The sequence below is a fragment of the Ornithorhynchus anatinus genome, chromosome 20, assembly GCF_004115215.2.
Source record: "Ornithorhynchus anatinus isolate Pmale09 chromosome 20, mOrnAna1.pri.v4, whole genome shotgun sequence".
NCBI lineage: Eukaryota > Metazoa > Chordata > Mammalia > Monotremata > Ornithorhynchidae > Ornithorhynchus > Ornithorhynchus anatinus.
Genome location: NC_041747.1, coordinates 5,911,661 through 5,929,102, shown reverse-complemented (window position 1 = coordinate 5,929,102; position 17,442 = coordinate 5,911,661). Strand labels below are relative to the sequence as shown.

At 44.1% G+C, this 17,442-nt stretch overlaps 1 protein-coding gene and 1 long non-coding RNA gene across 7 annotated transcripts in view; one reads left to right on the top strand and one right to left on the bottom strand.

Moving 5' to 3' along the window:
* Window positions 1-17,442, bottom strand: part of LOC103170456 — a 52,482-nt gene that overhangs the window by 22,214 nt on the left and 12,826 nt on the right. Inside the window, exon 2 of the long non-coding RNA XR_486179.3 lies at window positions 11,668-11,892. This is a non-coding gene — a long non-coding RNA (uncharacterized LOC103170456). The remainder of the gene's footprint in view (window positions 1-11,667; window positions 11,893-17,442) is intronic.
* The window catches only part of POSTN (periostin), a 43,229-nt gene continuing 41,931 nt past the window's right edge, over window positions 16,145-17,442 (top strand). For 2 of the 6 annotated variants that reach the window (XM_029047974.2, XM_029047973.2), the window contains exon 1: window positions 16,145-16,322. In XM_029047974.2, the coding sequence (XP_028903807.1) occupies window positions 16,201-16,322 (122 nt within the window). In that variant the 5' untranslated portion in view covers window positions 16,145-16,200. The remainder of the gene's footprint in view (window positions 16,323-17,442) is intronic. The other 4 variants (XM_029047978.2, XM_029047977.2, XM_029047976.2 and 1 more) reach the window with 2 other exon arrangements.

The following is a 17,442-nucleotide window of genomic DNA, read 5'->3' as shown; positions in this document are numbered from 1 at the left end:
ATCAGCATCTCAGCTTCAATACCATGACTAATTCCATCAAGTGTTTATTGAGCATGCTTTCTAGTGTTTTTAAACTCAGAAACAGAATTAAGGAGAAAAGGAGTAAATAGTGTGTGTATGTGTCTGGGTGTGTGTATACCCCCATGGCCCTCACCCATTAACTGGCATCCCCCTGCAGTGACCCTTAGCCCTCTGTCTCCCTCACCCCAATCCCTACCTTTATCCCTTCCTTTCACTTGGACTGTGAGCCCCATGTGGGACTGGTCCAATCTGATTGCGCTTTTTTTTTTAAAGTGGTATTTATTAAGCACTTCCTATGTGCCAGGCACTGTACTAAATGCCAGGTAAATACAAGCTAATCGGGTTGGACACAATCCCTGTCCCACATGGGCCTCACACTCTTAATCTCCATTTTACAGATGAGGGAACTGAAGCCCAGAGAAGTTAAGCGGCTTGGCCAAAGTCATGCAGCAGACAAATGGCAGGACTGGAATTAGAACCCAGGTCCTTCTGACTCCTAGGCCCGTATTCTATCCACTAGGCCATATGCTTCTCTAAGGGTAGATGCCTTATATCTACCCCAGTCCTGAGCACACAGGAGTGCTCAGTAAATATCAGAACTAAAATCGCTTCCTTTCTGGGTCTACTACACTGTCTTGTGTCCAGTCTGAACAGGAACTGGCCCAAGGCTATTAAAGCAAATTACTTGGGATTGGACATTAATATATGAGTTTGCATTAGGCCCTTTGACAGGCAGTTTGTCTAATTTCCTTTTTAATAGACCCAGCAGGTTGTTGATGATAGTCATTTCCTTAAATAGTTTCTGCGCTGCAGCAGTGAAATGACTTCAAAACTGAAGGAGGGGAAGGACTCTTTGCCTTCCTCCATCGGATATGTGTGTTGCCTTGATACGGATTCAGAGATTCTAGAAATCTTTAAATGATAAAAACCAACTGATGGCTCTGCTTATTTTTTGAGTTGGTGAAATTGAAAAGCCCAAAATGAACCAAAAAAATTACGTTTAAGGATTCCATTTCGAAAGCATTTTGAATGTCTCAGATTTCTACCTCTTCGTCTCATTTTAATTACCAGGTACAGTAGCTCGAAGCAATGTTCGGTAGGACTATTGTGGCGATATATGCATTAATGATATGTTTATGTCGATGGTTAAGACTAATGCCCCATCAGCTCCTAGTTGCTATAATTTGAACATTAAAGCCTCCATGGTTCCTAGGAATTAAGAGCTTGTACAATGGAATTATGTTATAAATAGCGCTAAAATTTTTATATATTCTAGGCATCTGAGTCGCCATTGTTAGATGAATGAATTACTTCCAAAGCCTCCTTTTAGCACTCTTTAGTGTAACTTTACCATTCAATTAAGAGAGGCAGGCAAATTCAAACTGTCCATTATTTTTCTCTGCTTACCACACAATCTCCCGAGTGCCTGGTTTTATGTGTTATCATGAGAACATACGACAATGCTTTTTTCCTTACCATCGAGATGCCCATTACATAAAATCTGCATAAATAGCTGAGGAGTGATGTTTAGCTCACTCCTGCAAGTTAGCCTGCTCACTGTACCTTGCTCTCTGTTTCTTCCGGCTTTTAACCTTTTGCTCAAGTGGAAACTCTTCCCCCTTCTTATCTACTAGACCCTAGCTCCCGACCATCTTCAAAGCCCACCTGAAATCACATCATTCCCAGATTAATCTCTCTTGTCTCCAGTTGTTCTGTCTCCAATAACTACCTCCTCCACACTTTACACTAATCCCGGCTCTGCCACTTGTCTGCTCTGTGACTTTGGGCAAGTCACTTAACTTCTCTGGGCCTCAGTTCTTCCATCTGTTCAATGGAGAATCAGACTTGGGACATGAACTGTGACCAACTGGATCGGCTCGTATCTATCCTTGAACTTTATACAGTACCTGGCACATAATAAGTGCTTACAAATAGCACAAAAAAGTCACCAGGAATATTTTCCAAGCATACTAAAACTGCATTATAATTGACTAAAAATAAAACCGTGACGGGTAGCAAATGTTTGTTACATACGCGTACAGCTGCCATCATAAATACGTCTTTAAAAAAAAAAAGCTTTTGAGTCCCCGGCCGAGGCAAGTTAAATAAATCAAAGCTTCATTTATGAGCTGTTTCTGTCACCATGAATCCATACCATGCCCTCAAAAGCTGTTCCAAAGGAAGAATGACTTCACGGGGTGTGGCTTGAGATGAAAGACAGTCCTGTCCTCATCACGGAGTTGAGCGTTTCTCATCGCACAGGTATTTGCTAAGAGGAAGCAAGCTGTTTTTCTACTGATTTCCCTCATCAGCCCTCTGTTCCGCTGGGAACCCACGCTGACGTCTGCCGGATACCCATACCCGCGCTCGCTAACACTGCCCATTTGTTGAATTTGATAAGGGTGCTATGTTATCTGATCATTTTGTCAGTGATGCATTCAGAAGGAGTAGATAAAATCTCAGAAACCGAGAGAGGCAAAAAGCAGCTCTGTTTGCCGAGCTAATAAAGAATAATTATAGCAGGTCGAATATTCATGCTGACATTTCTAACTGAGATACGGTATTTTAAACCAAGGATATGTTTTAATCTTGAGGTAAAATCTGTAAATGTCATCTTTCATTTGGTTGGCAAAATGAAAGTAAAATATTACTTTCAAGATTACTCATTTAAACTCTTCAATTAGGTATTCGATCTATTTCGACCTGGCAAAAGATAATATTTTAGTCAGAATAGCATTTACTGAGTGCCCAGCTGGCATAGTGCATTATGCTCAGGGCAAGAAAACTTTTAAAATAAAGACAGAGGTAACACATTCCCTGCCCACGAGGAACTAACAGTCCAAATGAAAGAAAAATAAAAATATTTTCAACTAGAGTGGTCACAGCAATACATAAATTCATGTTAGAGTACGTTATATGATTCTTTTCAGGTTGCACCGATAAGCACTTGAAATGTAATTCAGCTGTTTGCCTGAATTGGCTACTGACTAGCCGAAGGAAAATATATGTTCATTAATGTGGGCTCTATAACCATTTTTCCCTGTTATTTATTCTCCTGGGACCCTGACTCAGAGAGGTAACAAAAATTATCTTCGTTTACACATTTTCCTTCCTAAGTCCAACTCCTCAATTTTGAGTCTCAACTCAGGAAATTCACAAGAAATCACCAACCTTTCCTCCTCGGCTACAGTGATTCAGTGGATTCCTGGGCCGGAAGTCTTCTGGCCCCACCTTTAGTAATAATAGTGGTGGTAAGTGCTTACTACGCGCTAACCACTGCACTAAGCGCTGGGGAAGACGCAAGATCATCAGGTCCCACGTGGGGCTCACAGCCTAAGAGGGAGGACAGGTATTAAATCCCCATTTTGCAGATGAGGGAAGTGAGGCACAGAGAAGTGAAGCGACTTGCCAAAGGTCAAACAGCAGACAAGAAAGTGACAGAGCTGGGATGAGAACCCAGGTCCTTCTGACTCCCAGGCCTGTGCTCCCACGCTTGGGAGAGTGCAAGAGTCAGAAGACATGATGACCATTGCCTCAGAGAGCTTACAGTCCCCTGGAGAAAAAAAGAGTCTTAAATAGCCTTCAGCTAGGGAAGAAGCAGATTCCCCTAAGGGCTCTGTGGGAATGTTAAGTGATTAGGGGGTGCAGAAGGGCTGAGGCGACAGTTGGGGGAACTGAGTGGAGAGATTAGAGATGACTTGGGGAAGGCCTCCTGGAGGAGGTATCATCTCCTTTGAGGGGAGGCGGGTAAAGGAGAGGTGCACTCTCCTGAGCTTCCCCTGGTTATCCTCCTTTCCAGATAAGTTACCCCGTCCTACTACTTCTGGATGGAAGGACGAATCAGCCAGCAGCTGCAGCGGGCTGCGTGTGTCTTCGCAACTGAGTAGCCTAGCCACAGGCTCCCCGCTTCTACAGACCAGGGGGTCTAGGCCTCTGCACAGTCCTCTGACCGGAGCCACGCCCGGCCTTGACGCTGGCATCGGCCAGCTCTCTGCTGCAGGGACCCAGGAGGCTGGGGCTCCCGGAACCGCCTCGGCTCCACCGCCCAGGGACCCGAAACCCCGTGCCGAGGGTCAGGAACTAACTCCGACTCCCGGGTGTCTTTGGATCGGTGGGCCCTCAGAGCAGAGGAGAACCACGACGGACGCTGCCAACGGGAGAGAGTCCCCAAAGGAACGGCTCGATTCCTACATCTGACTGGTTCAGAGCCTCTTCTGAGAGCTCTCCTTTGAAATGGCAGCTTGGGGTGAGATATAAATTGGGTAGGTTAGAAATCAGTCAGGAAGGAATGTTGCCCTTAAGATTTCATCACCAGCTTCCCGTACTACGGTCGCGGTTATTTTATTCAGACTAGCCCGCCGAAAGCATCATCACGGTCCTATAACCCCTCGGTTCAGGTGGCTGCGGTGCCTTCTCAAGATTAATTTTATTCACAAGAAGGGGCGTGGCCTGGTGGATAAAGCACGGGCCCGAGAATCGGAAGGACCTGGGTTCTAGTCCTGACTCTGCCACTCGCCTGCTGCGTGACCCTGGGCAAATCACTTCACTTCTCTGTGCCTCGGTTACCTCGTGTGTCAAGTGGGGATTAAAACAGTGAGCCCCGGGAAGGACGTGGACTGTGTCCAACCTGATTAACTTGTATCTACCCCAGTGTTATATGCCTGACACACAGAAAGCACTTAACAAGTACCATTAAAAAAAAAAACTAGCTGAATTTTGTCGGTTTACTCCTGTTTACAGCAAGAGAAGTTAAACCCGTGAACAGGTGAAGGAGAAAATTGAACAATTCCTCTCTGACTGACCTCAGTGGAAACAGGTAAATACGATGGCTTGGACTCCCTCCCCAAAATCGCCTCCATCTCAATCATCTGGACAATTGCGCTTAAAGCAGGACCTGCCCGAGTCATAGAGAGAACAATCATTTGGCCACAGAGAAACTTCCAGAGAAACGCTGTTATGAGAATCAATATCTCGGCATGCTGGCTTGCCCATGGACTGGACCAGTTCTGTTATAATAAAAATAACTGGGCTATTTGTTAAGTGCCTATGATGTGCCACGCACAATACTAAGTGCTGAGGAAGATACAAGTGAATCGGGTTTTATACAGTCCCGTTCCACATGGCGCTCAGGTCTTGGGAGGGAGAACAGGTATAATTTTACAGATAAAGTAACTGAGGCACAGAGAAGTGACTCGTTCAGGGTCACGCAGTAGACAAGTAGCAGAGCTGAGACTAGACCTCAAGTCCTCTGACTCCCAGGACCTTGCCCTTTTCCCTAGGCTCCCCTCACAGGACAGGTGATTTGCTAAGCAATCCCATTGCCATTCAACTGTGACAGCTCTTACAGCTTTGGGAATCTTTGTTTTCTGGTAAAAAGGACTGATTTTTTTTTTTTAGCCTGACAAGAGAAAGACATGAGTAAAGAACATCGGAAATGGCTGCTTCATAGGAAGCACCAAAATAATCTTGGGTTTTTGTGCTCCTCCAACTGAAACGTGACTTTTGACATCCTTTTAGTCCATTGAACTTTTCCAGGAATAAGGGATTCAAATAGCACTTGTGCTCAGTTCTCACTGTCATTTTATAAGTTTAAATGGTCCATCTAATTGAGGGGAAACTGGAAATTCACACATTTTCCCTGCCCCGCCAGCTTTGTGGGAACTGGGGAAATGAGGGTTGGGAGGTGTCACAGGGCCTCGGGGAGAGGTCCCTGGCATCCTGACAAGTTTCTCTTGCTCATTTAAAAGGACTGTATGATTGTACGGTCCCTTTGGGAACTACGAGCTTTTACTATGTTAACCCACTGTACGGGAAGGGAAGAGTGAGACACCTTCATAAAGAGACTGACCTCTTGTACCCTCAGTGGGATTTATCACCGAAAATTAAAAACAACCTAATGCCTGAATGTTTTTTCCTTCCACGGTACTTATGTGCAGACCTTTAAATTACATATTATAAATTATTTATCTGTGGTGATGTCCATCTTCCCTTCCAGACTGTAAGCTCGTGGTGGTCTGGGAACGTGTCTGCTAACTCTGTTTTACTGTACTCTCCCAAGTGCTTAGTACAGTGCTCTGAGCATACTAAGCGCTCAATAAATACCACTGATTTCCCTTCACCTCCATGCCTTTACACAGTGTCTCAGTGGTCCGGGCACAGCGCCGTTATTGCCCCCTTGCTGGTGGACCAAAGGAAGGTCACTGAGCTGACACGCTTCCATTTGGATAGGTTCTCTTCAGAGCAGTGGGAGAAATTCCAGGTGCCGAGTAGGGAGCACAGATATAGGCGGAAGGAAGTCGGATAGCGCTAGCCTCTATTGAGTACTGACAATGTGTAAATCACTGTATTTAGTAATGGGATAAAAATAAAGATGAAGATGAATTGCCACATGGACTTTGCCCCAAAAAGAAAAGGAAAAAAGAGTGAAAGGTTGAAGTTCAACTGTTGATAGTAGATTATGCAAAAAGAGAAATATTTGAAGGGACTATCGCTCCAGGAGCATAAGCTTCCTTAAGAAATCATCACAAAACCCCCTGCCCCAACTGGAAGAACTAGAGATTTCCATGGGTCCTTGGCTCCCGAAGGGGGTCGGGCTAGGCTTCAGTCAGACAAAAGAGTGGAAAGCCACTGTTTGGGATTTTTTTGGTCCTAAAGATGATAATAATTGTGGTATTTGTTAAGCGCTTACTATGTGCCGAGCACTGGGTTAGATATGAGGTAATCAGGTCAGAGGCAGTCCCGGTCCTTCATGGGGCTCGCTGTCTAAGTATGAGAGAGAATGGGTGCTTAATCCCACTTCACAGATGAGGAAACTGAAGAAGTGATTGGAAACTTCTCCGGTCCTTTCAGAAATGTGAAATGATAGAGGTTGAAAGTCTAGCTCCACCAGCTGTGGGAGCTTTCTCCCCCATGGAATGGGAATTTTATGGACCCCCTTTAAGAGGCTCTGTTCCCATAAGAGCTCCTTAGTTTCCTCCTCCTATTTTCTGCAGGCCACAGAGACAACCAATGCAGGGCCGAGAAAAAGTACTTTGACTATGCAGACGTCGTGTACCTGCTTCAATCCCCAATACCCTAACCTTCCTAGAATTAAATTTCTCTCTCTAGCTACTAGGAGTATATCCGGGGATTCACTACATTTTAAAGTTGTCCATCTTGCACTGCTTGTACAGATTTGAAAATTAGCACACCGGGGTAACTGCCCTCTAGAAATCACACAGGAACTCTAATTCACCTAAGATATTGAGCTACAGTGAAGACGTGAAACTTTCAGCCCTTGACAGAGTAGTTGTTGCTACGACAAAACACCACCTGGCCGTGTACCTCGTTGGCTGAATAATTGGGATTTTATTCGAAAAGGGATTTCATTTAGACCTACCTCACCCATATCAACAGATAGAAAACAGACCTAATCAAATTTTAGCTCTGATTAATAGCAAATTAATCTCTGATTATCACCACTTCCTCAGCTATTTCGCCCTGCTCAAGTTTTCTGCGTTTACTGCTATACTTATCCATTTGTACTCATTATTGGCAGCTAATCTCACATCCTTAACTCTAGTGCATTTCTATTATGGTATGTGCCAAGCATTTAATCTGTATTGAATGCCGGGACAGGTCCAAGACAATTAGTTCAAAGTCCCTGCCTTTCCAGTGCTCATAATCTAAGAAGCCAAGAGAGCAAATATTTTAACCCCATTGTACAGATGGAAAAACTGAGGCCAGGGAGGTTAAGTAACTCAGCATATACTGATATGTATATCAGTACAACTACGAGTAGAGCCCAGGATTCCTGACCCCCAGGCCTGTTCTCTTTCTACTAGGATACGCTGCCTTTTTATTGCTTATTAGTCTATTACAGCTTTCTTGGCTTCCTATAAGCATGAAGGCAGGTAATCCGTATTATATCGATGACATTTATTGAACACTTCCTATGTGCAGAGCACTATACTAAGCGCTTGGGAGAATACACTACAACAAAATCAGACACGTTCGCTGCCCATAACGAACTCACGAGTATACATTCCCCAACCGTTTAGTACAGTGCTTTACACACAATGGATAACACAGTTCACGGAGGCTGGAAAAAAGAGTGATGGTATTTGTTAATCGCTTACTATGAGCGAAGCACTGTTCTAAGCGCTGGAGGGGATGCAAGGTGATCCAGTTGTCCCACGTGGGGCTCAAAGTCTTAATCCCCATTTTACAGATGAGGTAACTGAGGCACAGAGAAGTGAAGTGATTTGCCCAAAGTCACACAGCTGACAAGCGGCAGAGCCGAGATTAGAACCCATGATCTCTGACTTCCAAGCCCGGTCTCTTTCCACTGAGCCACACTGCTGAGCTTGACTAATATGCTAATATGTCAATAGTGTATCAATTGCTGTGAAATCCTTTCTTTTTAGGATCTAAACGGATGACCGGAAAGAGAAGATTTAAGATGAAGTGGCGATTTTGTTTAGTGCTTCTCATTCTCTGAAATGACTTGTGTCTGCAAGTCAGGTTTTCCCTGGCTACTCTGAGGGGAAATGTATCCTTCCTGTCTCATAAACTCTCCCACTCACACATCCTAAGGGAAAAACCCTTTGAAGAATTTGTTTAATTTTTTTGAAGTGATACATAAACATTTAGAGTGAGAGCATATGTGAGAATTCCACTGAATGCAGAAAGGATCATAAAAAAAGAAAAGGGTCTATGTCAAAACATGCACAGTTTGTTCTTTAGTATCTTAGGTTTAATTCCAACATCAACAGGCAGTGATATCTATTGGCAGGTCAGTGAAAAGACGGAGGAGAAAGAGGTTGCATGGATCAATAACTTGGACCATTTTCACACACTTCTACACTTCAGGTTTCCCTTACGACAGCTCGGTTTTTGATGGTATTTGTGAAGAACGTTAAGTCCAAACACATATGGTAGAAGATGGGTTTGCTTTGGGGGAAAACAAAAGGAGGATCTTCCCTAGAAATCAGTTGTCTATTTATTGTTTTCTTTGGTTTTTCTTTTTCAGTTTCTTCCTCAGGTTGCCTGCACAGTTTTTGAGGTATGACAGGTTTCACAAATAATCCCAACTCAGTTTTCTCCTTATATATTCTACATATGCTTTTTTTTTCAGGAAATTTGCTTGCCTATGAACTTGGATCTATACCCCTTATAATATTGACATTCACCCCCTATTCTCGGCCTCATAGCACTTAAGTATATAGCTCTATACTCTGCCATTTCCCCTGTCTGTGATTTATTTTAATGTCTGTCTCCCCCTCTAGATTGCAAATCCTTAAAGAGGGGGATCATGTCTACCAACTCTATTGAATTATACTCCCCCAAGCTCTTAGTACATACAGTTGTTTTGTAACAGCACTCAATAAATACCATTAATCGTTTTCATTTGTATGCCTCAGATTATAAACTCCAGTGCCTTTTCTCCAGTTTCCACTAGCGACCATATTTTCAGTGCCATCCATCTTGGGCTCAATAAGCCTTAATTACATCTGATGGAAATGAAAGGATGAAAATGAGCAAATCTGGTTCTTTTGTTATTATTAATAATAATACTAACTGTGGTATTTGTTAAGCACTTACTACATAGTTACTAGACTCTGCCCCACGTGAGCCGGGGACTGCATCTCACCGGACTACACTTAACAGATATAAACAGACAGACATTAAAACTAAACAGCGTCGGGGACAGGGATCGCATCTACCCACTCGGTTGTACCGTCCTCTCCCACGTGCTTAGAACAGTGCTCCGCTCACAGTAGGTGCTTAATAAATACCATTGATTAATAAATGCTTCTGGGTTATCTAGTTCAGCACTTTTCTCTCCTAAGAGTGCTTACGGATCCCAGAATTCTTTAGCCCTCGGTGAGATTTGTTTTCAGCTCCTGTGTGTAAACAGGCATCTGTGAGGAAAGCAGAAAGAAGTGACCTTTTGCCAAGCATCACCTCCTGTAGAACCAGAAAAGACGCTTAGCGTTTACTGAGGATGGAGCTGCCTTCTGTTCCTGCCTTCGGGAACAGCGCTTTCCTACCTCAAAAAGAACAATGAAGGGAAAAGCTCAGTAGGGCTAATGAACACAAATCAGTGGTATTTATTGAGCACCTACTAAGATCTAAGCACTCTACCAAGCTCTTTGGAGAGAACATGAGTAGCAAGAAAAAGGTGCCCTGCCTCGGAGAGCTTACAAACTAATGGAAGAGACGGACGAAGAGTAATAATAATAATAATGTTGGTATTTGTTAAGCGCTTACTATGTGCCGAGCACTGTTCTAAGCACTGGGGTAGACATAGGGGAATCAGGTTGTCCCACGTGGGGCTCACAGTTTTCATCCCCATTTTACAGATGAGTGAACTGAGGCACAGAGAAGTTAAGTGACTTGCCCACAGTCACACAGCCGACAAGTGGCAGAGCTGGGATTCGAACTCATGAGCCCTGACTCCAAAGCCCGTGCTCTTTCCACTGAGCCACGCTGAAGAGTAGTTACAAATAGTGAAAGCAAGAGGAAGAATAAGATTATGGAGGAAACATCTGGCGGTGGGGAAGAAAAGCTTCACTTTAACTTAGCGGAGCACCTTTAAGGCCACAAAATGATAACGTGAAGAATAGAGGAAAATTAGTCTGGCCTAGATATCCCTCAATGTTTTCCCTTTTATATTGAGCTCCCCCATTCGCGCTCTGAAATTAAATGACATCTGGGACTTTGTAGGCAAACATTAGTGAATCGCTGCAAGGATACTGAATGTAATATTGAGTCCAATATTTTTAGTGTCAGTGGATGGTGGGATTGATCCTAGATCTGCCAGGACCACCTGAAGTGAGTTAATCCTGCAAGTCCACCATTTTGATTTTAAAGGTAAGTGGTGTACTGTGCCTCGTCCCAGGGCCCAATCACATAATTCTCACCAGAATTAAACAGGGTTTTGTATTTTAGAAAGCAGTGACTAACTCTGTTTGGTTTACATATGAAAAGATGCAACAATTGCTTAGCAAGTCTCAGGAGAGAAATGTGGAGCTTGATTTTCCCTCTCTCTCATTCTGGGTCCACAGATGGAAGGAAAAACCACAACACAACCTCCATAGGGGGTGGTCCGGGGAGAGGATAGTCTCTACTTTCCTCAGAGCCTGAGAGGAGGTGGGGCAGAGTTTCAGTGGGAGAAATCATTTGAAAATTATTTCTGACCTTGTCTCGCAGCTTTTATCAAGGAGCTTTGAGCACTCATCCGACATGACTAGCTCACCCTTGTGAGAGAAGAAATCTACCAAGCCTCACTAAGAGGGTGCCCAAAACACAGTCGGGGCCCAATTGACACTGATGAAAATAATCCCAGAGACAATAGTGCTGATGAAAGTAGCACATCGCTGCCTTTTTGTAGCGCTGAGAGACTGAGCTCCACTAAAGAACCACCCCAGGGTCCCACGGTGCATGGGGACGGCGGGTCCAGAAATACATTCCATTGTCCCCGTAACGAAAAAGGTTTGGCGTCACAGAGCATTCTACGTCGGCGACCTCTGCTTATACCACTGCCAGGATCAGGCACACTGCGGGGAGCCCTTAGCAATCCCCTCTGCCCTTGCCAATCGATCCATCACCATACCCGAGGGGGCGGGACAACAGTCAGTGTTAGCTCAAGAACCGCAGGCTTACCTCCTGCCATTTCGAGACCTTGTTCTCCAATGGTCCTCGAAGCAACGCAGAGGTGAACTGGACACAGGGCTGCAGAGGCCTGGGGAACTGTGCTGCTGGCCCAGTCGTCGGGGGTTAGTCCAACGAGCCTTCCGTCAAAGTGAAGTCCAAGTCTGCTTCTGAATTCCCCACAGCTGGTGCCAGATATTTGTTCCCTCTGCTTGTCCCAGAGATAACAGCACCTATCTGGAAGACAGAGTTTTTGACACCGGTTAGTACAAAGAACCTCTGGACAGTCGAAATATTGTCGGCAGAGAACGTGTCCATCAGCTCTATTGTACTGTACTCCCTCCCAAGCGCTTAGCATAGTGTTCTGTACATCATAAGTGCTCAATAAATACCACTGATTGATTGTAAATCTCATCCTCGTACCATCAGATTCAGAAACTGTTCTATCTGCAGCGGTGACCACCAAATAGTAGAGCAAAGCCACTTCTCGTGTGCGTAGAGTTGTCTCTTCTTCTTAAGGGCTCATTCTTAGAGATTGAAAGTGAAGATCCTGAATCAGGTAGGGATCAGGACAGCATTTGTTAAGCTCGTACTATGTGCCAGGCACTTTACTAAGCGCTGGGGTGGATACAAGCAAATCGGGTTGAATACAGTCCCTGTCCCGCATGGGGCTCTCAATCTTAATCCCCATTTTCCAGATGAGGTAACTGAGGCACAGAGAAGTGAAGTGACTTCCCTAAGGTCACAAAGCTGACAAGTGGCAGAACTGGGATTAGAACCCTTGACCTTCTGACTCCCAGGCCTGTGCTCTATCCACCGCTCCATGCTGCTTCCCTAAAGAAAGTGACCTAGCAAATCGAGTTTTGCTCAGTTTGTGTGTCTTTACTATTCCAAACTGAAGAGGGTCTTGCTGCAAGATTGTAGCCGGGCGTGGGCTGGGGAGACAGAGTCAACACCCACATTTTCTCCCATACATACAGCTGGAGCTACATACACCTTCTTTCAGGGGGGAATCCAGGGAATTCAGGCCTATCCGAACAGAAGAAAGAACTGATCTCATTGTGTTCTTCAGAGAACAAAAATAGCAAATGCTACGTTCAAAAATTACGCTCTGCTTTCACACTAAACTACATCTCGGAGGAGACCCTAAGCAGAATTAGTTGCAGGTGGTGTTTATGGGAGCAGTGGGTATTTTGCTACTGTTGATTTAGTCTCCGCTGAAACATTTGAAAATACAGTTACTTTTTATTTCCAAATCTAGCCTGTGGAAAATAACTGATTACACTTGAAGTGTTTGCTTAATGTTTTTAAATCAAACAGCCGTGGCGGTAATTAAACAAATGTGTTTTCATTCCACCCACCCTTAATCGAAAAGTGGAATACTTAAGCGGGGCTAAGCAGGACTTTGGGAAAGAATTTTCATTCGGTTATCGCCACTAGATGTCTCCAAAGAAATACAAGTAACGTGATTGTCCGAAGATACACACAAAAAGTTCTTCAAATTAGGTACAGATACTATTTTAATTGTATAAAGAACGAGTTGTTGGATATGTCGGTAGCGTAGTTTTTCTGGGATAACTGCATTAAAGTTAACCTGCAGCAAGTATGCAAAATCAAAAAATGATTGCTTTTCAACTCTTCTCTTTGACTACCCTAGCTAGAAGGCAACCGGTCCGCGACATCCTCTGTGTATTTTCTGTGGACTACGGGATCGATTACATTATTTTAGAATATATAAAACCAGCAGAACGCATAGGTGAGGCTCTAGTGGAATCCAGGGGATTGCTCTGTTCAGTTCGTATAGTTTTCCCCATCATTTTCAAACCGAAGTGTTCCGCAAGGGGAAAGCAGAGAGCGGAACTAAGGGGAGGTCACTGACCCAGAATGTCCAGGAGAGCTAAAGAGGTTCAAAGTCTTTGAAGGGACTTTGTCCAAAGAGGCTGGACAACGTACCAAAGAATCGGACCCGCCGGATTATCCCCACTCTCAAAATGCAGGGAAATGAAGGAAAAACAATCCACAACAGATACGATAAGGAACAGAACCCCAGCCACGGCAGCCGGCTCTCACCCAAAGTGCCCTACCGACTTAGTGTCCACACCGGAAAGGGTCGGCAGGTTGGCTGATTGGCCCGTTTGGACTGTGGCGTCATCCAGACGAAATCATTTGGTTTAAAAAACAAACCAACCCCCCTTCATCTTTGGATTTGTAGCCCCCAGACTAACAAACTCATCCGCCCCCCCCTCAGCAGCATTCTCACGCTCTTCTTCAGCCTACATTGTGCAAACCAGGGCCTGAGCTGCTCTTATATTGCAATTGGACTGATTTAGTCAGAGAGCTCAGTGCTTGCTCCTCCCCTGGGGTTTAGGGGTGATCTCCCCTGGCTAATAGGAATGGTGAGCTTGATTTCTTTCTTCCGGTTCTGAAGGGGCCGCTGACACGCCCTCCCCACAAATCCTCCTCCTCCTCCCTGACCCTCTCCGAGAGTGAGACCGGCCACCTTGACGTCCCTAGAAACAATCCCTCAGGCTTCACGGTAACCGTGCCGCTGGAAGATGGAAAACCAATATCATTGGGCAGGTGGCTCGTGGCCAGAGTGAGGTACTTTCCACCTCTGACCCTTCAGTCGATCCATCGGTGATCTGGATCGAGCACCTACACTGTGCACGGCAGTGTACGGAGGGCTTGGGAGAGGACAATTAAGTAACAGACCCGGCGCCTACCCCGTGGGAGCTTGCAGTTTAACGGGGGTGACTGGAGAAAGTCAAGCTGTGGCCACTGATAGGAAAAGGGTAAGAGGATAAATAGTTGAATATCTGTAAATTAACCTAAGCGGAGAATATCCATAAGTGTGGGATGTGTCAACGGAAGTGTTAGTGGGAACTACTGGAATGATGGAAAATGGGAAGGTGGAGCTTTAGATTGTGAGCTCCCCTGTGAGGAACAAGGATTCTGCCTAATTCCCAACTGTGTATTCTTTCCCAGTGCTTAGTGTGATGTTCTGCAAACAATAAAAGCATTTAATAAATATTATTACTATTATTTAATCAGGGCATGTTTCCTCGAAGAGGTGGGATTTCAAGAGGGCTTTGAAGATGGGAATCAATCAGTTAATGGTATTTATTGAACTTACTATGTGTATGTGCAGATGATTCGATTAACAGAGTAAACATTTATCTCCTTAGCAGTCAGGGATTTAATATCCTTGGGATAAATTTTTCGTTTAAATAAATATTTTCTCTGTGGTTGTGTGCTCTAAGCTGTTTATTACTTGGGAACTTTTTTATTTCCGACTGTAAGCTCCTGTGGGCAGGAATATTTTCTCCCACATCTATTGTACCGTCCTCTTCCAAACACTTAATACGGTGCTCTGCACTTAAGAAATACCACTGACTGATGGATAGATTCTCAAGGACGGTCCATGGAAACCGTAAGCTCGTCCCTCTAAACTGTCAGCTCACTGTGGGCAGGGAATGTGTGTCTATTGTCGTATTGTACTTTCCCAAGCGATCAGTACCGTGCTCTGCACACGGTAAGTGCTCAATAAATACGACTGAATGAATGAGTGCCTTCGATCATATCGCTATGTTGAGTCTGAGCTCCACTAAATGACCGTCCAGCCTTCCTGATTGGAAGTGTAAGCTCAAGGGATTCGGATACTTTCCTCACTATCTCTTCTGTCATTAATAACTATGGGGGGAGTCGATTGGCTTTTGACCAATTCATTTTGAGAAATCACGGATTACATCTTTTAGCACCAAAACACAATTTATAAGAGCATCATGGCCTAGTGGAGAAACCACGGGCCTGAGAGTCAGAGGACTTGGTTCTAATCCCAGATCTGCCAACTGCTTGCTTGCTGTGTGACCGTGGGCAAGTCATTTAACTTCTCACGGGCCTCAGTATCCGCAGCTGCAAAATGGGGATTCAATCTCTGTTTTCTCTCCTACTAAGACTGAGAGCCCCATGTGGGACAGGGACTGTGTCCGTGCCGATTAAACTTGCAGGTTCCCCGGCGCATAGAACGGTGCTGAACGCCTAGTACGCACTTCAGAAATACCACGACAATAACGACAATAATAATAATATTAAAGAGGAGTGATCTACTTGACTAGCAAGTCATCTTATCCTGGGTTCCACTGATGATTTCTTGCCAAATATGCAGTCACTCACCCACAGACCAAAGGGATTAAAAATGGATTCCTAGAAGCACTCTGAATGGCTTGTGTTAAGCAAAGTTACCATACTGTAGCACACTGAACTGAACTGTAAAACAGGAAATCAGTGACATGTATCGTGAGAGACGTAAGCTTCCCGGTGAAGGAAAAAAACGAGCTGTATATGCTGACTGAGCAGAACAAGCATTCAGCTGATTGAAACAGGGAGCTTGGGGTTGCTAGTGTGTTTTGGAGGGTGTTTCAGTGTTTCAGGTTGATAGAGTGGTCTCCTCCCACAGCTCTGTCACATGTATATAAACTCTGAGCTCTCCAAAACCTTTTGCCAGTTCTCTCTTCTAACTAACCAGAGCAACAAGGGGGACTAAAGATGAAGATCCTTGTTTTATCCTTATTTGCCACGTTTTTGCTGTCTGTTTTTGAGCTGGCAGATGCTAATGCTCATTATGACAAGATTTTGTCTCACAGTCGCATAAGGGGACGGGAACAGGGGTAAGTAAATATCTGGGGATTATTATTATTATTCTTCTTTTTAATCCTTTTAGTTTGTTTCACTAGGGCATAAGGGGAAGCAAAATTTGTCCCACAGCTGAAACCCAAATAAAAAATTATAGTGGGTGCCCCATTGTTTTGCCTTTACTTTTTAAAACTCATCATCCAATTAAAGATATGAGATGTTTTACTGTGACTCTTGAATTACTTCTCAAGTAAAATACAGAATCTAAATTACAGAATTCCTGTCCTGTATGAATTATACCCAAGTTCCACAAGATGACCTCTAGAAATCTGGGATAGGACTTCAAATGTCAGAAATCTCTAGTTAAAGGCTTTGGCTCATAGTAAGTGCTTAACAAATGCCATAATTATTATTATTGTTCTGAACAGCTTGTTGCACAATTTTTCACTTAACTTTGTGGGTGAAGAGAATCAACTAAAAGCAGTCCCTTACTTATCTTGTATTTTTACTACAGATAATAAGAAAATCCTGGACAAAAGCAAGATTATACAAATAAGCTGTTTCTTGTTATACGTTTCTAAGGGTATCTGAATTTTTAAAGTTGCTCAAATTAACTAATTGAATGTGGTGAGGGAGAAAACTGTACATTACTCCTAGATTAGAAATGTGTCTGGCATTCTACCCCGTGTTCCCAAGAGGCTCCTTTTTTAATCATTCTTAAATGCTTATAATTACTTTTTGCCGGAAACAGCGAACACTACATCTTCCAGATGGGAAGACTGCATTCGGGCTAGAAACTAGTGACAACGTCGCTTATGTTTTACGGATCTCCTCTCCTGAAAGTCTGTTTTCGGCAATTTTCTTACAGGACTTTCCATTGAAAAGTTTCTGAGATCAATTTTAGAGTCATTTCCCCTTGGGTCCTTCCTGAACAGGGGACAATTTATACCGAAGTGTGCTTGTCATTCCAAACCGATCTCATTACAGGGAATGATATCTTTGCTCCTCGTGGGTGGGGATCGTATCTGCCAACGCTGTCGTACCGTACTCTTCCGACCGCGTGGCACAGTGCCCTGAACACAGTGAGCGCTCATTAGAGAGATATAATAAATAATAGTGACACGTAGAAAGCGCTTTCCATTAAAAAGAAAACCC